This window comes from Talpa occidentalis, unplaced genomic scaffold (genome assembly GCF_014898055.3).
Source record: "Talpa occidentalis isolate TD23 unplaced genomic scaffold, MPIMG_talOcc4v2.1 talOcc4.7, whole genome shotgun sequence".
Classification (NCBI taxonomy): Eukaryota; Metazoa; Chordata; class Mammalia; order Eulipotyphla; family Talpidae; genus Talpa; species Talpa occidentalis.
Genome location: NW_023605083.1, coordinates 3757232 through 3782055, shown reverse-complemented (window position 1 = coordinate 3782055; position 24824 = coordinate 3757232). Strand labels below are relative to the sequence as shown.

Below are 24824 nucleotides of genomic sequence, written 5' to 3'. Positions count from 1 at the left end.
GATTATAAGGTGCCCTTCGCCGTAATCCGCAAGGAGCTTCGGTGAAACAAGGGTTTCTGGCTCGCGCGAGCCGGGGGTCACCCCGCACACCGGGCCGCAGGAGGCTGTGGGCGGGGCAGAGAGCGTGTGGCTGGGTCCTGCTTTGACTGGGACCTTGGGGGGGGCTAGGATCTCACGGGTTTGCTGCTTATTGCTGCGCTCAGATCGTTCGCGTGGGAACGATCAGAAGAGACCAGACAGGAGAGAAGGAAGACATGACTCAGCCCCAACTGACCCGCTGCCTAAATTGACTGGGATCTGTGAGACGAAGGCGCCTCCGTGGGGGCGGCCTGGCCCCTTTGATGTGGGCTCCCCGGCACCCAGCCCGCGTCAGGCAGCGCGTGACGAGACAGAAGTCAGCCCTGGGGGCTTGCCACGCGCTCTCCGACCAGTTTTCTACCCCTTCTTTCTCTGTGACCATGAGAAATCCCCCATCCCGTCCCCCTCATTAGAGCTCCTCCTTCAGATTCAGGCACCCTCAGAGCCTAGAGAGCTGCCTGTGAGTCCCCACCCCAGACTCCCAGGGCAGAGCATCCCGCTGGCTCGGCCTGGGGCATGTGTTCATCCCCGGTCCGATCAGGAGTTAAGCCGCCCAGCCCTGGCCCTTGGGAAGGGGCAGCTCTCAGATCTAGGGGCCATTCTCCAAAACAACAGAGTCCACTGTGCTGACTCTTGGGGAGACGCTGCACCCGTGGGGGGCACAGGAGATCAGAAGCAGCCCCGCTCATTCTGATTGGGTTGGGGTTGGGAGCTGCCTGTAGCTGTGACCACCCCAGCCTTGGCCACACGGCGCAGGACACCTGAGTTCGTACCCTCTTGCTGGGAGGGTGGAGCGCAGGCCAGGTTTGCTAGAGATGCCACTAGGGGTTCAGTCCTTCTTGGGGCCTCACTGGTGTGCAGGTCTCCATGGCAACCCCTCCCTCCACCCCAGGTTGCAGGTGCTGCCAGAGGGTTCCCTGAGGATCCAGCCGGTCCTCGCCCAGGACGCCGGCCACTACCTCTGCCTGGCGTCCAACTCTGCAGGCTCCGATCGGCAAGGCCATGACCTCCAGGTCTTCGGTAGGTGGACGTGGGGAAGGGCGTTCCCTGCCTGCGGCATCCAGCACCCTGTCTGGGCCAGATCCTGCTTAGTTTCTGGGTCGTCCGAGCTGACGGGCGCCAAGGGCAATGTCTGCAACCGTGAAGTCCGCTAGTGAAATACTGAGCACGCGCACAGCAAAGCTGCAGGCTCACTTCTTCCCCGCGCTGCGTGTGCTACCCGCCGTGCTGCGCCGCTGAGTGGGTGGTGGCACCAGCACCGATGGAGCCGTTTGAAAGGATGCCATTCGGAATCACGGAGCGGGTGTTCCGCTGTGCTCCTCCCGCCCCAGCGGGTCACCTGGGAGGTGCAGCAGCGCCTTGGCCTTGGCCTCGGGCTGGCACGTCGGGAATTAGCCCAGAGGCCTCTTTCTAGGAGAAGGGGCAAGAGGGGACGGAGATGCCTCTCACCCCAGCTTTGAGAGCCTCTTGGCGGTTTCCTTCCGGGAGTTTCTCTGGCTGCTCTCCCCTGCTTTCTTGGGGATGGCTCCGCCTCTGGGCACAGCCTCAGGGAGAGCCCCTGACACCCTGCTCCCAATTCCGGACTCTCCCCAGAGCCTCCAACCATCGTCCCCAGCTCCTCCAACCTGACGCTGACTGCACACACCCCTGCGTCGCTGCCCTGTGAGGCCAGCGGCTCCCCCAAGCCCCTCGTGGTCTGGCAGAAGGACGGACAGAAACTGGACTTCCGTCTGCAGCAGGGTGCCTACCGGTACTGAGCTGGCCCTTGCAGAGGCCTGGGGGTCTTTGAGGCGGGAGGGGTGCGCATTCCTCTGAGGGCAAGCTGGGCCAGAAGTGAGACCGATGTGCTGGGGTCTTCCCAAACTTGGGGCCAAGAGGGACTCCCCTGAGCTGCCTGGCAGGGGCGTTTGAGACTCACAGCCAAAAGAACGGAAACCCTCCGGCTCCTGCTTTCTCAGACACAGCTGATCAGGAAGCGAGCGCTGGAGCTAAAGGAGTTAATTTATCCGCTAACTCATGGCTCTGCGTGGCGACCCAGTGCCAGTGCCGGGTAGCTGGGCCCTGTCTAAAGCAGGCGCTCAGTTAACCGGGTATCGCGACCAGGGATCTGGGTGTGGCTGCTACATGGAAGTGACCATACATGGTCACTGCAAACTCAGGCGGGCGCTAGAGAAACGAGGGAAACTGAAATTGCCCACACTCTCAACATCTAGACCTTTGTGGGTAGAAATTTCTAGAAACTTCTAGAACCAGGCTTGGGGGCCAGATGCAGGCTGGGGAAAGGGTTGTGAGACACTCCCCCCCACCCAGATTCCCCAGTGGGAGGCTAGCCACTTAGCAGCCTCACGTCTGTCTGTCTGTGCCAGGCTCCTACCCTCCAATGCCCTGCTCCTCACGAACCCCGGGCCCCAGGACTCAGCTCAGTTTGAGTGTGTGGTGAGCAACGAGGTGGGCGAGGCCCGCAGCCTCTTCCTGGTGACTGTTCACAGTGAGTTGGGCAGGCAGCGGGGTGGAGGGGGGCTGGGGTGCACCTCCCCCACCCCGGGCCCTCTCTCTGTCTGCAAGGACTTGACTGTCCCCTCTCAACCTTCCTGCGCTTCTCGGGCCACCTCCTCCGAGGCCCTCTCTGTGCCCCACCTACCTACACCGACATTACCCCGGCCCTAGCATAGCTCCCAACATGTAGGAGCTCACAGGTGAAGTCTCTGCTTAATCTAGAATGTTCTAAACCCAAGTGTGATCTTGTAGTCACCCGGATTAAAATCCTTCCTGCTGCCCGCTGCTCTCAGGAGAGAGTGCAAGGTGCCACTTGGACCCCTGCAGTTGCGTGTCCCCTGGCCATGCTGACCCTACCCAGGTTCAGCCCACCCCACAGCCTGCCTCATTCTGGGGTCCAGTCATGCCACTCAGCATCTTGTTCCTCACCTCAGAGCTTTCGCACATGCCGTTCCCTCTGCCATGAACACTGTTCCCTTCATCTGGTCAATACCTGCTTTTCCTTTAGGTGGCAGGTTCAATGCCACTTCCCCTGGAAGCGTGGGCTGCCTCCCCTGAGCTCGCACTCAGCTCTCTCTTGGCTGGGGGCACTGCAGAAAGCAGCCCCTAACTGTCCCCCAAGCCCAGCAAAAAATAGCTGCTGAGGAAGCAAAGGTGACCGCCCTCTCTGCTGCCCCCTCCCTGACACCTCCTCACTAACATCACCTTTTGCTCAGTCTGTTTCTAGTTGGTGTCTGCCTGGCCCAGTGGCCATGTGCACCCCAGTGGATTTCGGCCGAGCCTTAAGCCTTGTCTTGCATTTCAGTGCCCCCCACCATTGCTGATGACCAGACGGACTTCACTGTGACCAAGATGGCGCCCGTGGTGCTCACGTGCCATAGCTCAGGTGTGCCAGCCCCTGTTGTGTCCTGGAGCAAGGCGGGCACCCGGCTGGGTGTGCGGGGGAGTGGCTACCGTGTCTTGCCTTCAGGTAAGTAAGGGGGAGCCTGATATGTCATTGTACAGACAGGGAAACTGAGGCCCGAGAGTAGAAGGGACTTGCCTGTGGCTATGCTCTGGGCAGGGAGCAGAACCCAGGCCGCCACCCTGTCTGAGCCCCACAGCTGCTCACAAGTGGTCAGGATGGCCTGGACGGGAGACACCAGGGTGGGGTGTATAGGAGCCTTGTCCCTGGGCCCCTCATGCTGCTCCACACCCCCTTCCCATGCACAGGCGCCCTGGAAATCAGACAGGCCCTGCCCATCCACGCCGGCCGCTACACCTGCACCGCCCGGAACTCCGCAGGCGTCGCCCATAAGCACGTGGCCCTCACCGTGCAAGGTAGAGGCCTCCGGCCCAGCTCTCACCCTTGGGTTGGGGGCAGTGAGAACCCTGGTCCAGATGCCCAGACCTGCTCCTCGGCCTGCTCCCTCATGGGGAGAAAGAGTCAGCAGAACCACCAGCCTCCTCTGAGGCCCCACTGGTGCTCGGAGGCCCTCGGTTGGAGGAGTCTGGTGCTACGGGTGTTCTGGGCACCTGTGCAGTCTTGCTCCTTCGCAGCCTCCCCCGTGGTGAAGCCCCTGCCCAGCGTGGTCCGGGCGGTGGCTGAGGAGGAGGTGCTGCTGCCCTGCGAGGCCCTGGGCGTCCCCCGGCCGAGCGTCACCTGGCAGAAGGAGGGGCTCAGCGTCGCGGCCGGTAAGTGAGGGAGGAGAGTGGCTGGGCCTGGTGTCCCTCCTGCCCCGGAATCTCCCGCACTCTCTGAAAGCTCCAGGCCGGCCCCCCACCCCCGCACATCACCTGCCCGCCCCACTGACCTGCCCTCCCTCCCCCTCACCCCTCCCCAGAACTGGGAGTGCGTGGGGGGCAGGAGGTTGGGGATGGGGCCCCTCGACTGGGCCCACACTGTCACCCTGTGACCACAGCCGCGGACCAGAGCGGCCCAAGCCGCCCTCCCGCCCTCCCCGAGGCCCTGCTAGTCACCCCATTTCCTTTCGCCGAATCCAGGAGCCGGCGTGCAGGTCCTGCGCAGCGGGCACCTGCAGCTCGTGCGCGTCAGCCCGGACGACGCCGGCAACTACCTGTGCATCGCCCAGAACAGTGCGGGCAGCGCCCTGGGGAAGACACGGCTGGTGGTGCAGGGTGCGGGGAGGGGCCCTGGGGGGAGGGGTCCCAGGAGACTGGGTGGTGTTGGGGGGGTCTCCGGGCTCCTGGCGGGCTCTCCCTTCACTGCCCAGCTCTGGGCCCAGGCCGGCCTGACCCTGCATCCACCCCTGCCCTGGGGCAGCTCGTGGTTCTGGAAGGAAATGAAGGAAAAACATTCTCATTTTGCACCCGAGGTGTGGCTTCCGCCACCGCCCTCCCCGCCTCTTCTCTGTGCCCGGGCTGTCCGAGCTGTCGTCCCGCGCTCATTTCAACTCCCCAGGGACAGAGGCCACTCCCCACGCCTGCAGGACACGCAGTTAAACGTGTCCTCCCTCAGTCTGAACAAAGAGAAGGGAGGCCTGTGGCTAAACATCTGCAAGTGTCCGGGGATGCTCGTGTGGGCCGGTCCTGCTGGGACCCCAGCGACCTGCTTTGGTGGCCATCCCGTGGACAGCTGTGGGCTCCCAGGGACTCCCGGCTGCACGCCTTCTCCGGAGCCCCTTGTCCCATGTGCCCCTCTTCCCTGTACCTGGAGCGTCACTGGGGGCACTGAAGGCTGGACAGGAGCCCACCCAGCCAGTGCCCTGCACGCTGCCCAGCGCGGCCCCCCTCAGAGGAGGCCGCTCGAGGGACTACTGCTATGCCCCTGGTCCCAGGGCCCGGCATGGCTGTTCAGGAAAGCCCTGCCCCAGAGCCTTGGTGTGAGCATGTGCTCGAGCGCACAGGCCCGCGTGTGCAGTGGGGGCGCGCTGTCCAGCCACTGGCAATAGTCTGTGATCTATGACCAGCGAGTTGGGGGGTTGCCAATGGGGGTGGAGGAAGGATCTGGGGGAGTGCCAAGGGCCAGAACACTGGGGCAGAGGCAGCCCACTCCAGCCCAATGCCTGAGTGGGCTTCCCACCCCCACAGTGCCCCCCATGATCGAGACTGGCCTCGCTGACCTGTCCACCACCGAAGGCTCCCATGCGCTCTTGCCCTGCACGGCCAGCGGCAGTCCCCAGCCGGACATCACCTGGGAAAAAGATGGCCAGCCCGTGTCCGGCACCGGGGGGAAGTTCACCATCCAGCCTTCCGGGGAGCTGCTGCTGAAGGACTCGGAGGTGAGCCGGGCCCAGGGCAGCCACGGCAGCCACCGCAATGTCCACCCCTCGGCCACACTCCCACCAGCGCCCCGGGCACCCTCTGAGCCCCAGGAATTTGGGAAGGCAGGTGTTACTGTCCCGGCATACAGATGAGGAAATCGAGGCTCAGACTGTACCCAGTTTCCCAGAGACACCTGTTACCAAGGGCAGAGGCAAGCTCTGCATCCAGACCTTCAGGGCTAGAGCTCCCTGGCGTGGGGGGAGCCCCTCCCTGGAGGGGATGTGGGGGTTCAGGGGAATGGCCATGACTTTGGGTCCCCAAACTGCACCAGGTTCTCAACCAGTCTAACTGCCCCCAGTTAGATGGTGTGTTGGGGAGCACACCGGCCTTGCACCAACTCTCAGAGAGCCCCAAGTCAGACACTGCACCCGTGAACACCCTGTACAGGCCCAGCCTGAGCACAGGGCCGGCACCCACAGGTGCTCCGTCAGGGCCTGGATGGTGCAGAGCCCGTGAAGTCTGCGGGGTTGCCGGGACCGGGTGAAGTGGCGCCATCTGCCTCTCTGGGGGGGCCATGAGAACCTGCAGGGACCCAGGCACCACGCGGGGTTGGCAGCTCTCAGGTCCACGCTCATTGGCCCACAGAGCCAGGACGCCGGCACCTACACCTGCACCGCTGAAAACGCCGTGGGCCGCGCCCGCCGCCGCATTCACCTCACCATCCTGGCACTGCCCGTCTTCACCACGCTGCCTGGGGACCGCAGCCTGCGCCTCGGGGACAGGCTGTGGCTTCGCTGCGCCGCCCGGGGCAGCCCACCCCCCCGCATCGGCTGGACCATCAATGACCGGCTCGTCACGGGTCTGGGCTTGCTCGGGGCGGGTGCGGGGGGCTGGAGGAGGGCGGGCAGCTGGGGAGATCCAGCTTGGCGAGAGGGACAGGGTGTCGGCCAGCCCCACGGGGCCCAGGTCTCCAGAGTCGGCCATGTCTTGGGACAGGGCCCAAGTCACATGCCAGATCTGACAAGAAGCCACTTGCAGAAGAGATTCACCCTGGAGACTTCAAGGCGGAGGAGCCTGTGCTCCAGCCTGGAGCTCCCATTGTGCCCCCCTTGGCCAGCCCCTTTGAAGGGGCTCTGTCCTTCTACCTGGGCCCTGGGTGGTGGTTAGGGAGGCCAGGGTCTGCAGGGTATGCAGTAAGTGCTGAGAAGTATCTGCTGAGCTGATAAATTGCCAGGTCCCTCCTAACCACTTCCAGGTGCTGCGAAGTGTGTGCAGATGCCACCTTCGCATACCCACCACCTCCTCGGGGGATCCCGGGGCGGGGGACTCAGCCTCCCCACTCAGCCTCTTCACCTCAAGTGGAGATAACAGGTCCTGAGGCAGGGTGAGCTCATGCATTTCCTCTGGGCCCGCCCCCCAATGTAAACGCTGCCTCAGCGACCAGCCGCCCCTGCTCCGGGGCCGGGTGTGGCCAGCCCACAACAAAGTCCATCAGTGGCTCACATCTGTAGGATGTGGCACCGCTTCCTTGAGCGTCCTGTGTGAACAGGCCCACGGACCACTGCAGTCGCTCACCACACCCATGGAGTGGACCCAGGGTGACCGCAGGCTGGGTCTCCCTCTGCCCCTGCTCAGACTTCCACCCAGGGAGAAGGACACCTGTTACCTGTGTCTTTATTAAGCACCTGCAGGATACCCAGGCCTGAGTTAAGCTTTCAGGACAGGGGATCCTGGACAGCCTGGGCTCAGAGGCCCCGGTGTGTCTCTCTGTGCCACAGAGGGGGTGTCTGAACAGGATGGGGGCAGCACACTGCAGCGGGTGGCCGTGACCAGAGAGGACAGCGGGACCTACGTCTGCTGGGCCGAGAACAGAGTGGGCCGCGTGCAGGCGGTCAGCTTCGTCCACGTGAAGGGTAAGGCTGGCCTGTGGCCTTTCTCCGGACCTCTGCTGACCTGCTGTTTCTATGAAACTGGCCTCCTGACCTCTGAACCTTCCCTGGCTGTGCATGAGGGTCCTCGGGGGACTTTATAAAACACCAAGTCCCAGCTTCCACTCCCCACTCAGCAAGCCAGCCTCTCTGGGGTGCGACTCCCCAGAGGACGCAGCTGCAGGTAGAACTGACAGCTGACCCCTTGGCCTGCAACACTACCCTCTGCTGGTGGTGCCAGTATGTGAGGCAGGCAAGGGAGCCAGGGTGCCCGGCAAAAAAAGTGTGAAGCTCGCTAGTCTGCCTTGGTGGCCACAGCTCTGCTCTGCCAAGGGCCATGGTGACACGCTGGTGTAGCATGCTCAGCTTCAGGATGTATGATGTGGGCTGAGCAGCCCAGGGCACCAGGGCATCTTGGTAGATTCAAACTCAGGAAACCAGCAGGCATGGAAACCAGCACAGGGCATCCAAGAATGGTTTAAGATCTGAATGAAACGAGGATCAGGGATGTCTTCATTATTGCTGTGTCCCACAGAGGTGTCCTGATGGTCAGTGGTCCTTGTTTTCCCAAGTACTGGCAGGCTGTCTGCAGATGGGATCCATGAGCATGAATATATGCTGCTCATCTCCCTGCCATCCCTCCTGTGCCCATCTCAGGCATCACTAATCAATCACTAATCAATCACAGCACTATTCCCTCTAGGCTCTTTCTCAGTGCAGTGTTTCTGGCAGCCACAGCCAGTCTGTTTCACTGACCCACACACAAAAGCAATGACTCTACAAAGCCATGCTGAGCCAGCAGGAGGTTCTAGACCCCGGGGTCTGGAGGGCAGGCATTGGGGGGGTTGGGCTGATGAGGACTAAGCCTGACGGACCCTCCTTTCTGACCCCTTGTCTGATGTCCTCTCATGCAGAGGCTCCCGTCCTGCAGGGAGAGGCTTTCTCCTACCTGGTGGAACCTGTAGGGGGCAGCGTCCGGCTGGACTGTGTGGTCCGAGGAGACCCGGCGCCCGACATCCGCTGGCTCAAGGATGGCCTTCCTCTGCGGGGCAGCCGCCTCCGGCACCGGCTACAGAATGGCTCACTGACCATCCGCAGGACAGAGGCAAGGCCGCCAGATGGCCCCTGGTGTCTCTGACCACTCTTTATGTGGCACCAGCCTCTAGTTTCCCAGGCACTTCCTGCCTGTAAGCTAGAGACTCCCCCCACTCACTAGGGTGACCTCAGGCGGTCACTTAGCATCCCTGCGCCTCCACCTCATCACCCATTCAGTGGGGCTAACAGTTATTTCTACCTCATAGGTAGAGATCAGCGAGATGCCCTGTGCAAGGTAGTTAAGAGAAACTCATTCCTGGGCAACCTGATAAATGTTGTGTGTGACAGGCCAGGGTAGACAGGTGAGCGGGCCCCACTTTACAGGTGAAAACAGGCTCCCAAAGGCCCATGCTGGTGAGTGCCCACGGCAGGCTGTGCCCAGGTCAGTTCTCAGCCAGTCCATGCAGTTGCCGGAAACGAGCAGCCCCCACACAGCTTCCCACTGCGTCCCCCCGGTGGGCTGTGCTGTCCAGAGCTGGGCCTGTGAGGCTCACATGGGCCCTGGATCTGACCTGATGGGGACCCGTCTGGAGCAGCTGTTGGGCTGTGTGACCCCGGGCGCTGTGAGCTCAGTGTCCGTGGGCTCCACTTAGCAAGTGCGATTCATAGAATGCTGAGCCCGGTCCTTACGGTGCTCCCCAAGTTAGAGATGGGGAGGACTGGCAATTCCTAGCCGTGGGGTGCATCTGGTAAGTGGTGGGGCTGGGACTGTCCCCCTATTGGTCTGAGCCCCAGATCTTCTCTTCCCTATGTGCCCTGCTGCCCCTGAAGTTCCCCTGCGAGCAGCCTCCAGGCTGTCCCCGTCTGGGCATGGACTGGCCCCTGCTGCCCCCAGCTCCTCTGGGCTAGTTCTCCCCGAGTCATCGGGTCCTGGCTGCCGTGAGGACAGCCCCCTCTCACCGAAGCTGGGGAATCACTGCAAACTGCCTCCCCTCAGGAGATGGGGCGCAGCATGCCAGCACAGAAAGCTTAGGAAACCGCAGCTCTGCCCCCGGGCCCATGGCTGTTTCCCAAACCTCCTGGACACGGAGCCCTTTTCCACAGGACCCCTAATAATGTGCCATGGGGGATAGCAATCAGCCTGCAGGGGCGGGGGGTGGGGTCAGGCCCAGAGCTGCCCTGAAGGTGTGTCCAGGCCCTCTGTGTCCACCACGGGCTGGTGGACGCTCTGAGTCCCTCCCTGCTGGATGGTCTTGCTCCCGCCGCCCCTCTCCGTGTCTGGTCCCAGCCCGCGTCCTGACCACGCTCCTCCCGTGCCTGCCGCAGAGGGACGACGCGGGACGGTACCAGTGCCTGGCGCGGAGCGAGCTGGGCGCCGTGGAGAGAGTGGTGCTCCTCGTGCTGCAGAGTGAGTCCGCCGCCCCTCCCTGGCCCCGGGCAGGACCGCGCGGGCACTCGGGCGCCGCCTGAGGCTGTCCCGGCCACGGTGGCAGAGAAGCAGAGCCGCGACCTGGAAGGCGCGTGCAGGTGTTGGCTCGGGACACACACACACCCAGTGTGCACACGGGGATCCAACAGCCGGGCCGGGGCCTGCTTATTTAAAAGGCAGAGCCGTCGCTGAGAGCGCAGTGACCACGAGCCGGCTCTGACGATTCCAAGTTTTACACTTGATTTCCGGGCGAGCCGACCGGCCTCTCCCCCTGGCCCCGCCGACCCCTTGCACCGGGCTGATTTTGACCTGTATCTAAACGGGAAGTTAGCCTGTGTGCTCCAGCGCCGGCTGCGTGTGGGCATCATCTGGGAGGCTGCACGTGGAATCAGCCTGTGCACTCCCACGGCTGTCCCTCCCCACCAGAGGACAGGCCCTCATTAGTTCACGAAGTCTCCCCGGGCGAGTCTCCAGCTTGGGGCAGTGGCGGGCAGCGACCCTCTCCCGTGTGGCTCTGGTGGCGCTGTGTGCTCAGCTCTGGTAGGCACTCGACCGGGAGCGGGTCAGGGAGGACACCGCGGCCCAGCTGCGGAAGACGCTGACCTTGAGGGCTGACGAGTGGCTCCCCCAGACAGGAGCACATCCTGGCGGCCTCCAGAGCCCGTAAATCCAATCATGTCTGGAAAAATCGTCTTTGCAGATGTGAATAAGTTAAGGATGAGATCAGGGAGTTATCCTGGCTTATCTTGGGTGAGCCCTAAATGTTATCACGGAAGTTCCGACAAGAGAGCGAGGGAAGGGGGTGGGGGGTATAATGTGGAGCTGAAGGCAGAGAATGGGGTGACCAGGCTCAGGCTGGAATGCCAGGAGCCTCCAGAAGCCGGGAGAGGCAGGTGGCCTGGGGTGGGGCGGGGGGCGTCTAGCATCTCCACCTCAGCCTGGGAAACAACTGGCTTTGGACTTCTGGCCCCAGAACCCTGAGACAATCGACGTTTCAGCCCCCGAGTCTGTGTTTAGTCTCCCACAGCGGCTGCACAGATTGGCGGCGTCCCCCCGCGGTGGTCGCCAGGCCTGGGCCTGTCCATCTTTGTCGCTTTAGCTGTACCGGGGCTTCTGGAGTCGTAGGTGGGCAGGAACTAGCAACTTTCAGATGAGAAGACTGAAAGTTGGGAGACATCTGGTGGGAATCACTCGCCAGAAGAGACGGAGCCCCCGCCCGCCCCTCTGGTGACAGTAGAGGCAGTTCTGGCCAGTCCCTCTTTGTTGCAAGGCCCTAAAGGCACCTACAGTCATGCACGGGACGTTTCAGTCAGTGGTTTGCACAGGTGGGGTGCGGGGAAGCAAATCTCCCTAGATCTGAACCACGGAGGAGCAAGCAGCCCCTAACTGTGACTATCTCCTGCCGCGGGGAGGGCGTCCCGCTCCGTGTGGAGTGAAAACACCGCCGGAAGCAGCCGAGGTGGGCTTGCGAGCACAGAGCCCGGCAGGAAACGCCAGCAGCGGCCTCCAGGTGGCAGCGGCCTCGGGGTCCCCTCTTCACCTCTGCCTCTGCTTTCCGACCTGTCTGAGTGAATGTGGGCCGCTTGGTGTCCCTAAAAGTTGCCCGGGCCTCCCACAGGTGCCCCGGTCTTCCAGGTGGAACCACAGGACGTGACGGTGAGCTCGGGAGACACGGTGGCCCTGCCTTGCCAGGCCGAGGGGGAGCCGGCGCCCACCATCCAGTGGCTGCGGGCGGGACAGCCCCTGCGGGCCAGCCGGCGGCTGCGCACCCTACCGGACGGGAGCCTGTGGCTGGAGCACGCCGAGGTCGGGGACTCGGGGGCCTACGAGTGCGTCGCTCACAATCCCCTGGGCTCGGCCACCGCCCAGGCGGTCCTGGCCGTGAGAGGTACAGACAGGCACAGAGGAGGGGTCTCCTGCGTGATGGGGGTTTGTGGGTCGCCTGTGGGGGGTCTGGCGCCTGCCCCTGCCAGCTCCAATAGTCTCTGCTTGGAGTCACAGACTGAGGCTGACCGTGGGGAGACTGTCTAATCTACCCTGCCCTTGACGGCTGGGGAAACGGAGGCTTTGAGAGGCTACGCCTGGCTCTTCCAGATTACCTGGCTAGGACACATGTCCTCTTTCTGGACTCCTACGATCCCCTGGGGTTTTGTGAAAACCCTACGGACGAGCTCTCGCCCTGAACGTGGCCCGCCAGGCTGCTGGTCGGTGGCCCACAGCTTCCTGGGTGCTTCCACGTCGCCCTTTCATTTCACATCGTTCCATCAAATCCTCTTTACGTTTTTTAACGTAATTGCTTCCTTAAGTAACAACATGGTCCCCGATGCCTCTGGCACCTTCACCGTGGCTGATACGTGTCCTTGTATAACCTGCCTGCTTTCTGGAGCTACTTTCTCCAAGGGGCATTGCTAGGAAAAGGTCGTCAGAGGTTTTGAGGCACTAACGACAAACTGGTCTTTTCTCCCTCCTTTCCGGTCAGCTGGGAACGGGGTGGGATGCATCCGGGCCTTGTGGGAGGAGAGAGGCTGCTGGGTCACCCCATCTGAGAAAGCAGACCATAGCTTGTCATTCCTGGCCTCCAAATTCCTGTCTCCTCCTAAAGCTGTGCAGAGCAGGCTGCTTTTCCGCAGCTCCCGACTCCGGCGGTCAGTTCATGGCCTTCTCCTGTCCTTCCCATAAACCCATAGTTGTTAGTCCTCCCCAGAGTAGCAGATATTGACAAGAGACAACCCAGATGGGTATAAAATCTCATCAAACCCAGCCACAGGCTGCAGGAAATGGCATGCTTCCTGGAACCCAAAGCTAGCCTGCCCCCTGATTTACCCACTTAGGATCCTGGCAGTTGTATGTTTTATGTTATTTTTTTTGACAGATCATGGGCAATTTGTTGTTAATTTCCCCCGAGCGCTGGTGAGCAGAGAGAGCCAGGCTAGCATCTGTCTCTTGCCCACTGGAATGCCATCTGTCCAGAGGAGACAGCTGGTCCATTAGCCAGAGGAAGCAACCCCTGGGCACGCGTCCGTCTGACTGTGCCTGGACAGCGTCTGCCTGCAGACAGCCTGTGGCTGCTGGAAATCCAGCCACCCGCCCCTCCCCCAGCTGGCCAGCTGCAGAGCAGCTGGAGCCAGGACACTGATGGAATGGGGGGCTTCGGGCAGCAGCATCCCAAACCTGGCGTGGTGCCCTGGCTCTGCCCACATGCCAGCCCCTGCCATCATGGGCTCCTGGCATTTCAGAACCCAGCAGGTCCTTGACCCTCTGGGGTCCCACCTCCTTACTTGACAGATAAAGCAACTCAGGTGTGGCCTGGGGCCTGACTTGCCGCGATTCCAGGGGAGGTGATGGCAGAAGTAAAATTAGAGGCTGGTGCCCTCATCCCAGGGCAGGCTCTTCTCGAAAGCCTCCCATCTGCTCTGCACCAGGGTCCCCTGGCCTTGAGTCCATCACCATTAGTGGTGTGCCCTTGGGCAACTCACTCACTCCTCTGAGTCTGTTTAACCCTTGGCAACCGGGAAGGTAAGGTCCCTATGTATACTGAGGCGACCCGTGTCACTCTTGTTCTTTTCCTTCCTCACAGGGGAGCCCCGGGGGAGCTGGGGCAGCATGATAGGGGTGATTAACGGCCAGGAACTTGGCGTGGCCGCCCTCAACACCAGCGTGCAGCAGGAGGCGCGTTCTGGGCGCACCACCGTCCGGAGCAGCATCAGCCACATCCCTGCCAACGTGGGTAAGTGGGGCCAGAGCGTGGTCTTAGCCTGGGGGCCTCCAACCAGGGCTGGACCCGGGAGGAGCAAAGCCCATGTTCGAGGCTCCCCTGGGACCTTACCCCAGAGGAAACCCAGCATCTCCAACAGCTGAACTCCAGTCCGAGAAGTTTAGGTGCTCACCCTTCCTCCCCCTTCCCAACCCCCCCACTCCCCCGCACAACATAGCTGCGTTGGGAGCCAGACAGTCAGACAATGCTACCTGAAACCACTGATCGCTGTGAGGCTTTGCCCAGTTTAGAGCAGCTCGAAAAATGAAGGGGTTACTGGAGGCACAGAGAGGGAGATATGTGGAGAATAAAATGGGCTAGGAGGCGTGGCCACTTGCAAACAAGTTCATAGCATGGTGTGTCCTGAGCAAATGGAACGTTCTGGAGAGATGTCGCAGACCTGGCCGCAGGGGTCCCTGCATGCCCCGCAGGTGAGGGTGGCACTGACAGTCTGGACTGGCTGCCGTTGTGTGCACAGCCCGGGTATGGGCGCCGCTGGGAGCGCAGGCAGCAGGGAGGTGACCGGAGACTCTGCCCAGATGTGCTGCCAGGCTCAGGGGAGCCTGGCCCTGAGCCCGGCGGGCCCCGCTCTGTCTGGTCAAAACCCGCACCGAGGTCCAGAGGCTCTGCCCCCATGGGCCCCTTGTTCCCGGAGCCTGGATCCGCCCCCCGCCCCCACCAGCTGGCAGTGGAGCCGGGGAGCCAGGCCACTCTGACCCCAGCTCGAAGCCCCCTGGCCCTGAGAGGAGGGTCTGGCATCACCCGAAGGCCCTGGAGCAATTCTGGCTCTTTGTCAGTCAGTGGTTACAAACGGCCCTTCCTCTGCGGCTCTTCTGGAAGGAGACTTGGTTGATTATCAACTGAGTCCAGCAAATAAGCCGTGATAGGTGCGTGCAGCCCTGGGCTCTGAGGTCGCCCGACAGCCTCGGTGTTTGTTGAACTGGCTGAATATCAAGAAGCTACATGCAGGTCTTCGTGTGAATGTATTTTGTTATTGTCACGATTCCATCAAGTGGATATTTGCCTTCGCCACTCCCCAGGCTCTGATCTAATAACCGGCCCAGGTATCCCTGGACTGGGAGGGGCAGGAGGGACGGGGCTGAGCTCTCCCCAGGGCACTAGGGAGCCGCAGAGGGGCCTTGAGCAGGACAGTGGCTGCCCTCGGGAGCCAGCCCTCAGCCGTCTCCACACCCCACCCTGCCAGGGCCTCTGATGCGGGTGCTTGTGGCCACCATCGCTCCCGTCTACTGGGCCCTGACTGGAGAGAGTGGGGACACCCTGAATGGCCACTCCCTGACGGGTGGCAACTTCCGGCAAGAGTCGCACGTGGAGTTTGCTACAGGTGAGTGGGTCTCCCCGCAGGTGGGCCAGGTGGGGCGGAGGCCTGCGCCCAGGGCCTCTCCCCGCGGTGACTCCGGGCCGGGTGGGGATGAATTGCAGGAGAGCTACTCACCATGACCCAGGTGGCCCGGGGCCTGGATCCTGACGGCTTCCTGCTCCTCGACGTGGAGGTCAATGGCGTCGTCCCCGAGAGCCTGGCTGATGCAGACCTCCAAGTGCAGGTGGGAGGGGCGGGAGCTGAGGAGTGCGCGGTGGGTGGGAGAGACTGAGATGTCCTGCCCGACTGTGCCTGAGCAGCCGGGTCCCCTGTCCTTCCTGACCCTGCTGCTGGGGCCGGGGCGTGCGTGGCCCGACCTTGGACTCGGGAAGGACTCACAGCGCAGTGCAGGGACGCTGTGGGCCCAGCCTCTCTAGGATGGGTGTTCTCTACCCTACCCACAGGGACACTGAGGAGTGACCCGCTGCAGGGCACCCAGCTGGTGGAGGAAGATCAGGAAAGCCCCCCGGCTCTCCTCCCCCAGCATCCACACACCCCTCGAGGGGGGCTCTGGGAGGTCCTTGGGAGTCGAAACCCAAATGCCCTCCCACTGACTCCCTGCTCCTTCAGGACTTCCAGGAACACTACGTGCAGACGGGGCCTGGCCAGCTCTTCGTGGGCTCCACTCAGGGCTTCCTGCAGGACGGCCTCCCAGCAATCCTGCGCTGCAACCACAGCATCCGGTACGACGCGGCCCGGGGGCCCCAGCCCCAGCTGGTGCAGCACCTGCGGGCCTCCGCCGTCCACAGCGACTTCGACCCCGAGGCCGAGGCCCTGCACTTCCAGCTCACCACAGCCCTGCAAGCCGGTGAGCCCCCCCCACCTTTATCCAGCCCAGGCCACCCCGCTGCCCCACCTGACGAGGCCCAGAAGCACCTGACTCAAAGCCAGGTGACCCTGTCCCCTCACCGTGAGCCTCAGATGGGGACAGAGACAGCTCACCTCCCATCCCCCCACTGCGGCCCGTCCTTGCTCCAACCCTCCGCCCGGCAGGAACGCAGCTCCAGTTCAAACTCACGGTTCCTGTTCAAACCCACCAGAGCCCCGAAGGGGTGGTCCAGCCACACCCCTCCAGGGGGCCGGGAGCCAGTGCTGGACATGCTCACGAGGACATGCCAGATATTCTCTCCCGAGCTGCGGGCCGGGCACCCGATACTGTTATCGGAGGTCCCCACGGGCTTTTAGCCTCGAACACGGGAAGGCAGGCAGAGGGCAGCTTAAGGTCAGGCCAGCCTACCACCTCCCAGCCGTGGGGCCTTCTCTGAGCCTCAGTGTGCCCATCAGCCAAATGGGCAGGGCATTGCCTGCCACCAAAGCCCTCCCCCGGTGCCCACGGCTGCGGTATCAAGGGTGCTGTCCTCACCATTAGCACGTCTGGTCTCCTTTGCACCTCCAGAATGCAGCCTGCCCACCCCCCACCCCACCCGTGCCACTGCCCAGTCCCCGCCCATATCCAGCCATCCTACATGTCCTCTCAGTGCTACTGCCGGCCCATGTCCTCCCCCGGGTCGCCCCTGGGTTTCAGGAGCACGTTTCAACAGGTGCCCCCTCCGGCTCTGTGCTCGCTAATGATTTCTCCTGCCTCCAGCCCACCCCAACCCCGGGGGCACTTACACCAGGAGGCACATCACACAGCTGATGCCCTGGCGGCCTGGACTGGCAGTGGTCCACTGGGCACTGGCCTGCTCAGGGCTGGGCCTGGGCACCCAGCTGGGACGGGGGGCGCAGCCTGGCCAAGCTGGCAGAGGGAGCTCCGAGTCTCGGCGCTGGCCCCGGTGCCACGTCCTGATGGCTGGTCCCCTTTGCCTTGCAGAAGAGAACGAAGCCGGTTGTCCCGAGGGCTTTGAACTGGACGCCGAGGGGGTGTTTTGTGTGGGTGAGCGCCCTCTTCGCGCCCTGGCATGGAGGAGGGAGGCCTCTCCGTTTAGTGATGGATGGTGGGTTCTGGCCAACTGGCCGGGGCCCGTGCGGGCAGAGCACCAGCACTCCCCGCCCCCAGACAGGGATGAGTGTTCAGACGACCCGAGCCCCTGCTCCCACTCCTGCCACAACACGCCCGGCCATTCTCCTGCGCCTGCCCGGCCGGCTTCACGCTGGCCAAGGACGACAGGAGCTGCAGGGGTGAGCAGCCCCGGTAGAGGCTGGCCGTGGCCCAGGAGTGTGCCGGGAGCTTCTGGACCAGCACCCTGGCCGCGGGCACACACCTCGTGGGTGCCTAAGGACACTGGACACTGGCCCCAGGGCTCCGACGCCCCTTCCCACTGGGAACAGCTTGTTTTGAGGGTGGCAGATGGGGAGGCTCGAATACTGGGGTGGTGGGCTCCCCAGACAGACGTGGCTCTCACGTGCTCCTGGCCTCCTCCCTGCTGAGCCTGGACACAGCCCAGAAGCCTCTCCCCACTCGGACGCCATCGCCAACCACGGGGATGGAGACGAGCTGACACCCCCTGCCCTCCTGCCCCCTGGTCCTCTCAGCAAAGCTGCTGGGCCACAAATCTGGCCCTGGGACACTGTTGGGACACTGATCCCCCCCTTTCTGCCCTTCCACTCCCTCCAGTGGAGCCCCAGGGACACCACCTGCACCTCAAGTCAGCCACTGCGGGCCAAGGCTCCCTCAGGCTCTGGGCTGTGGGGCAGGGTCAAGGGAAGAGAGACCCAGCAGGCAGGCGGGGACCCGCCGAGCCCCAGGGGAAGCCTGGGCCCAGAGTCAGGGTGACACAGGACACGTGTGCTCACATCGCCCCCGCCCATGTGCCCCCAGATGTGGACGAGTGCTTGTGGGGCGCCCACCTTTGCCGAGAAGGACAGCGCTGCGTGAACCTGCGGGGCACCTACCGCTGCCTCCCTGGCTGCAGGCCCGGCTTCCGGGTGGCCGCCGACGGGGCCAGCTGTGAAGGTGACCGGCACCCTGTGGGACTATCCTACTGCGGGGGCCCAGGGGCGGCTTTTTGTCAAGGGAGGGGTGCAGCGTCACGGACCCCGGGCCTACGAAGGGACAGGAGTCTCTCAGCAGAGCACAGCGAGCCATAGCTGGCCCGGGGTTCTGAGGCCCGGTTTGCCACCAGCCACTTGGATGCCCATGGGACGGGGTCTTCTCTTTGGGGGGCCTCGGGAGCCTCGCCTGTTCCGTGGAGGAGGACCAGGTCAGGGGTGGCAGGCTGCCCGTGTCAGCTCATGGCCCAGCCTGGAGGCGGCCCCTGCCGCTTCTCCACCCGCCGCTCTCAAGCAGCCGCCTCTGGCTGCGGTGAGGCCTGGTGCCACTCCGGACGGTGGCCTCCCGCGTCCTTCCCGCTCTGTCATTCTGTGACTTCATGACTGGGGCTTCTCCTGCCTTGTCCCCAGATGTGGACGAGTGTCTGGAGCAGTCGGACGAGTGTCACCACAACCAGCAGTGCGAGAACACCCCAGGCGGACACCGCTGCCGCTGCCTCAGGGGCTACCGGGCCCAGGGCCCCGGGCTGCCCTGCCTGGGTAGGCGCCCCACTCCCTGGCCGGGACCCCCGCCGTTAGCGAGCGGTTGTGCCAAGGATAACGTTGATTTCGTGATTGACCTGAACAGCAGGCGACGCTGAGGGTGCACCTCCACCCGCCGGGCCCCTGCCTAACGGTGCCCAACCTCCCTGCCACCCTGCAAGGTCACCCTCCCTGTGCTCCTGGGTGCAGGGGGAGGCTTGGGGGGGCCCCCGAGAGGCTTGGGTAGAATGGATCTGCCGCAAAGGCTGAGGGAGGGGCTGAGCAAATGCTGAGTCTGGGCTGGTCCAAGAGAGGGCAGGTTTGAAGCGGAGGCTGCTGCATCCTGGGGAGACCAGAGAGTGGGAGAGAAGGCCAGAGCAGGCGCAGAGGCGGCTCCCCCGCCTCCCTCAGCGCCTCCCCCCTGCCCTTTTCAGATATCAATGAGTGCCTGCAGCTGCCCCGGCCCTGCACCCACCAGTGCCACAACCTCCAGGGCACCTACCGCTGCCTGTGCCCCCCGGGCCAGACCCTCCTCCCCGATGGCAAGACCTGCATCCCGCTGGAGGCAAACGGAGAGAATGTGACCACTGTCAGCTACCGGGGCCCCTTGCTGCCCTGGCTGCGGCCCCGAGGCCCTGTCCCGGGAGGCTCCTACCGTGCCTGGGTCTCCCTCCGGCCAAGCTCCAGAGCCCTGGGCGGTGCGGGACGGGCCTGGTGCCCCTCGGGCTTCATCCGGCAGAACGGCGTGTGCACAGGTAAGGCCGTGCCCCAGCCACCCCCCCGGGGGACACGCCCGTTGTGTCAGTTCGGGCTCCCGGGCCAGGGTTTGGCACCACGTCAGGTGCAGAACCCCCGAGCCCACAGGCGGGCTACAGGGATCCGGCTGTGCTAACGGGCAAAAGGGCTTCCGAGATGGCGTGGAGTTTTTCCCAAACCCTTTGACTTCGGGCACTTGGTCGGAGGGGGTCCCTGGGCAAAAGTCCCCCAAAACCAACTTAAAGGAGCCCTCCTTGGCGCTCATTGGTGAACAGTCAGGGAGGGAGGGAGATTTCAGAAGTGAGGGAGAATGTTCCAGGAGAAAGTGACTGGTGGAGACGGGTGGGGAGCTGGGGCGGCCCCTGGCCCTGCGGAGGGTGGTGCTGGGTTCCTGGTGGGGTGAGGGGCAGTAGCCTGGGGCAGGCCGGCTTCAGCACTCCTGCCTGGGCAGAGGGGCCTGTGCGTTCCCCCTGCATGCCTTGGGGGACATGAGGTGAGCGGGGCAGGACCCCCATTCTCAATAAGCCCGGGCTCCCCCCAGCTCCCTGACTCCAAGGTGGGGTGGGGCAGGGTGGGGGAAGGTGTGGGCTGCCCAGCAGGGAACGTCCCTGGCCTGCCCCGAGCCCCGAGGGCAGGTGTGTGGCTACCTGGGCGCCTGTGACTCAGCAAGTATCTGCCGGTCCCTCCACCCCGTGCCGGCCAGACCTGGACGAGTGCCGGGCGAGGCGCCTGTGCCAGCACGCCTGCCGGAACACCGAGGGCAGCTACCGGTGCCTGTGCCCTGCCGGCTACCGCCTGCTCCCCAGCGGAAAGAACTGCCAGGGTGAGCGAGTGCATCCTGCACCCTCTGCTCTCCCCAGCCCCCTCGACACCCCTGGGGAGGCAGGGCCACATAGGAGCTGAGAGGGGCTAAGTGACCACCCCAGTACTGTAGCGGGAGCTCAGAGATGGCACGGGCAGGCCCATCCCCGCTGGGCCCATCACCTCTCTGGGCCTCCCGTGGCTGGAGGAGGCACGTGGAGGTGGACAAGGAGCAGGCTCACAGCTGCTGCGGGGGTAGTGGTCATGTCCACCCACCTCAGTCCCAGGTTGAGTGCACTGCTGCCCCGTGCTCAGGGGCGGGGGTCGCCATGCTCCCACCCCCCAAAGTGCGAAACGAGCTGCCGTCCCGTCTCCATCCCCGCTGCTGCCACAGGGCTCCACGACTGTCCTCGGGATAATGTGGCTTCTGTCGGGGCGGACAGTGGTCAGAAGCTCTGTCCAGGGGCAGTGGGTCCCCTGGGCCCGGGGCAGCCCTCCTCTCTCCCAGGCGCTCCAACCCAGCTCTGGGCTCAAGAGGCCCCTGGGGCGCCCACCGCCATGCCTGGGGGAGACACGGGGGTGCTAGGGGCCCCTGGCTGGGGCTTCAGGGGTCAGGGTTGCTGAGGATAAAGGAAGGACTGCCCACCTCGCTGGGGCTCTGAAGGCATTTCCTGCCCACTTACCCCCCAACACGCATTCCCTCTGCCTGCGGCCCCTCCCTGGGCTCCATCTTTTCACCCCTTCTCCCCGGCCCCAGACATCAACGAGTGCGAGGAGGACGGCATCCAGTGCGAGCCCGGCCAGATGTGCTTCAACACCCGCGGCAGCTACCAGTGTGTGGACACCCCGTGTCCTGCCACCTACCGGCAAGGCTCCAGCCCAGGGTGAGGGGCCCTGCGGGGCAGGCCTGGGGCAGGGTGGCCGTGCTACCCCGGGGCTGGGCGGCGGATGCTCTGGCCCTCGTGTAGCCAGACCCCCAGTCCAGGACGGCCATGGCTCGGCAGAGCCCTCGTGGACGGGTGGGGCCGCCCCGCCAGAGCCGGACAGGCCTCCGTGCCGCAGGGCCACGTGCCCGCAAGACCAGCGCTTCCTTCAGCCAGTGCGGGTGTGAGCTCGCCAGACACTCATCTCCTGAGCCCTGGGCCGGGCGAGGCAGGGATGGGAAGAGAACCGGGGGGCGGGGTGGGGGCTGGGAGCCGGATACATAGCACAGGCATGAACCCGGGACAGGAACCCGCAGAGACACAAACGCCTCTCAGAACCCAAGACCAGGGCCCAGGCCCAGATACACAGAAGAACAGAGGCGGCCCTGCCCACCCCGGCGCCAGCTGAGCGGCTCCTAGGGAGAGCGTCTGCTGGCGGGGAGCGGGGGACTTGCCTGTGCGGGCTGGGGTCAGGGAGCGAGTACCCTTTACACCCCAACCCCTTGCAAATCCCCCTCCAAGTTTTGTCAGCCCTGTGCCCTCTGCCCCGGGGCAGGAGCGGGGAGAGCCTGCTGAGGGCCCCACTCCCACGGGAAGGGGCACGAATCTGGCCTCAGTTTGTGCCTCTCTGAAGTGGGCTCACGGTGGCGCTGGCAGACAAGCGTGTAGGGACCGGGGTGGGGTCTGGCAGCGCGGGGGTGCCCAGGGGAGTTGAGATGGGCTTTTGCGGCCGGTCCTCGCTGGGGTAACCCGGTGGGCGCTTGTCCCCCCGCAGGACATGCTTCCGCCGCTGCTCGCAGGACTGCCGCGCCGGCGGCCCGTCCACGCTGCAGTACAAGCTGCTGCCGCTGCCGCTGGGCGTGCGCGCCCACCACGACGTGGCCCGCCTGGCCGCCTTCTCCGAGGCTGGCGTCCCTGCCAACCGCACGGAGCTCAGCGTGCTGGAGTCCGACCCGCGCAGCCCCTTTGGGCTGCGCCCTCTGCGCGCCGGCCTGGGCGCCGTCTACACCCGCCGCGCGCTCACCCGCGCAGGCCTCTACCGGATGACCGTGCGCGCCGTGGCGCCGCGCCACCAGAGCGTCCACGTCCTGCTCATCGCCGTGTCCCCCTACCCCTACTGAGGGGGGCGTCGTGTGCAGGAGTTGTGGGGTTGCTACCTCTATGGATGGGGCGCAGGGAGGAGCCCACCCAGGCCCCACCACCCAGGCTGGAGGGACGGAGCAGGACCGGGTGGCCCTGCCCTGGTCCACACTACTAGCTGTGGCAAGCGAGGTCATCTCCCGCTCCCGTGCGTCACTGAGACCTTCGGCAAACAGGACCCTGTGCGCACGCAGGCAGCCTTGACCTCAGGACAACCAGGACGGTGCTCTCCCTCAACCCACCCCCACCCCAGGCCGCAGAGCTTCAGGCTGGGGTCAGAAGTTGACCCAAAGCGACAGAGTCAGCGGCAGGGCTGGAGGGAAGCCTGCAGGTCCGCCCAGCAGCTGCTCCGAGGTTGCCCCCTGCCCCAGGGGCGCGGCAGCCGCTGCCCTGTGCCACAGCAGAAGTGGTCACCCGCCCACGCTGGCGCCCTCATCCTGAAGCCCATGTGTGCACGTGTCCACTATAAAAACATTTGTTTTTACCCAACCTGATTTCTTCATCCAGTTCTTCTGCTTTGCTCACAGGGCTGTAGTCAGGAGGGGCCTGCGGGTAGGGGCCACAGCTCCTTAGGATCAGGGGGCTGCGGGTAGGGGCCACAGCTCCTTAGGATCAGGGGGCTGCAGGTAGGGGCCACAGCTCCTTAGGATCAGGGGGCTGCGGGTAGGGGCCACAGCTCCTTAGGATCAGGGGAACCCGGTCACCTCTCTGGGTTCAGTTTCCTCATCCAAAAATATGAATATGCCAATAGGCTCCTCCCCAGGATTGTGAGGGAAATAAAGAGCCTGACAGGTCCAACCTGGCAGCCATACGCGAAGGCCAAGGTAGTTCCTGTTATTTCTCACGAATTCCTTGAGTTCAGCAGTCCCGTGGCGGGCAGAGGGCCTCACCCTCGCGCTGGAGAGCTCACATTCTAGTGGCCAAGGGCTTAACCAGCAGGGGAATGGGGAGTCAAGTGTGCACCCAGAGCTAGTGAGGCGTTGGGGGAAGCACCAAGTTGGGTGGTGGGGGCGGGGTTAGGGGCTGGTGAGGGGGACAGAGGAGGCGAGGGAGAAAGCTGGGCAGACATCTGCAGGGAGGCCGGTCCTGGCAGAGGGAACAGCAAATGCCAGAGACCTCGGGCAGGACAGCGCTCGCTGGCGGAGGTCTAGCGGGAGACGGGGGTGCCATCAGAAAGTAAGAGGGGTGGGCCAGGGGGAGCCCTTGGGTCACCGGAGGGACTTTGGCTTTGACGGAGTGAGCCGGTGAGGGACACCATCAGAGCACCCGCGTGAGCACGCGCGTGTGTCCATGTGCTGGGCTGGGCCGAGCCTCGGGGCAGCAGGCGCAGCAAAGCTCAGCAGAAGCGCAGCGCACGTCCCCTCCCCGCCTCCGGTCCCTGCCCTCCCCCCCAGACTGGCCCCTGCCTCGGCCACTGTCCTGTCACCTGCTGCGGGGACACGGCCCGGGCAGGAAGAGGCTGTCTCTTTTGCACGTGGCTTTGGGAGGAGGGTGACCCTCACCACCTTCCCTCAGCAACCTCCTTCTCTCCTGCGCACGGGAGACGCTGAGCAGTTGCCCATTGCAGGGTGGGTGCCAATGCGAGGGGGGCCTCCTGGCAACACTGGGGTAACGGAGGGAAATCACTGTGCCCATTTTACAGGTGGGAAAAGGAGACTCAAAGAAGGGACCCCCCCAGTCATGGCCTGAATGGTGACTCCCACCTGAAGCTCCAATTCGTTTCCCCCCAGGATACGTCCACTTTTAAAGCTGATTTCTTTCGAGTCAGGGGCCTGCACTTGTGACGGACCAGAGAGGGAGGGTTTCAGGCTTTGCAAAGACCTAGTCCCGCGGAGCCACGTCCCTGGCCTTGGCAGAGCGCGAGCGGCCACAGCCAAGCACAGGGCCATGAGCACGGCCCAGAAACTGGATTCCCGGACACCTACAGTTCATGTGATTTTCCCTTGCCATGAAATATTCTTTTTTTCCCCCACCATTACAAATGCAAAAACCATCCTTAGCCTGCAGGCTTTAAGGAAACAGGTGGGAGCTGTTATTCGCCCTGGCAAAGCCACTTACAGCCCTGCTTGTCTCTGATGCTGGGTTTCAGGCTGGCTGGGGAAGTGGGGGGAAGCGCTCCCCAGGTCCTCCTCACCCCCCTCCAGACCTCATCTGTCCACACCCGCCTGGGAGGCCCTTCCTCGGGCTGAGCACGCCTCACCTTTTTGTGCAACCCCAGGGACATGGGCCGCAACTTGAGCCTTGAGTCCTGTTAATTTTTTATGGAGCCGGAGACTCCGCAGCCCAGTTGCGGCTCAGCCCCCGGGGCTGCTGCAGAGGCGAGACCTGCAGAGGGGAAGCTGGGCAACTTTTCATGCCTGTTCAGTCCTGCCCACCCTCCCCAGCCTCCCCCGGCCCTTCCTGCTTGTAAAACCTTCTCATTCCCTAAAAGTCTGGTGCTTGATGGACC

At 63.8% G+C, this 24824-nt stretch overlaps 1 protein-coding gene across 1 annotated transcript in view; it reads left to right on the top strand.

Moving 5' to 3' along the window:
• The window catches only part of HMCN2 (hemicentin 2), a 117886-nt gene extending 95032 nt beyond the window's left edge, over nt 1-22854 (top strand). The window contains 26 exon segments of the mRNA XM_037491448.2: nt 971-1098; nt 1672-1828; nt 2445-2566; nt 3380-3544; nt 3787-3894; nt 4114-4248; nt 4558-4692; nt 5605-5795; nt 6424-6637; nt 7557-7691; nt 8621-8811; nt 10068-10149; nt 11789-12058; nt 13748-13897; nt 15129-15266; nt 15365-15486; nt 15873-16110; nt 17116-17178; nt 17302-17361; nt 17364-17423; nt 18064-18198; nt 18645-18773; nt 19190-19510; nt 20215-20334; nt 21070-21196; nt 22011-22854. Coding sequence (XP_037347345.1) covers nt 971-1098; nt 1672-1828; nt 2445-2566; nt 3380-3544; nt 3787-3894; nt 4114-4248; nt 4558-4692; nt 5605-5795; nt 6424-6637; nt 7557-7691; nt 8621-8811; nt 10068-10149; nt 11789-12058; nt 13748-13897; nt 15129-15266; nt 15365-15486; nt 15873-16110; nt 17116-17178; nt 17302-17361; nt 17364-17423; nt 18064-18198; nt 18645-18773; nt 19190-19510; nt 20215-20334; nt 21070-21196; nt 22011-22356 — 4042 coding nt within the window. The 3' untranslated portion in view covers nt 22357-22854.
• Nucleotides 22855-24824: the final 1970 nt, after the last annotated feature.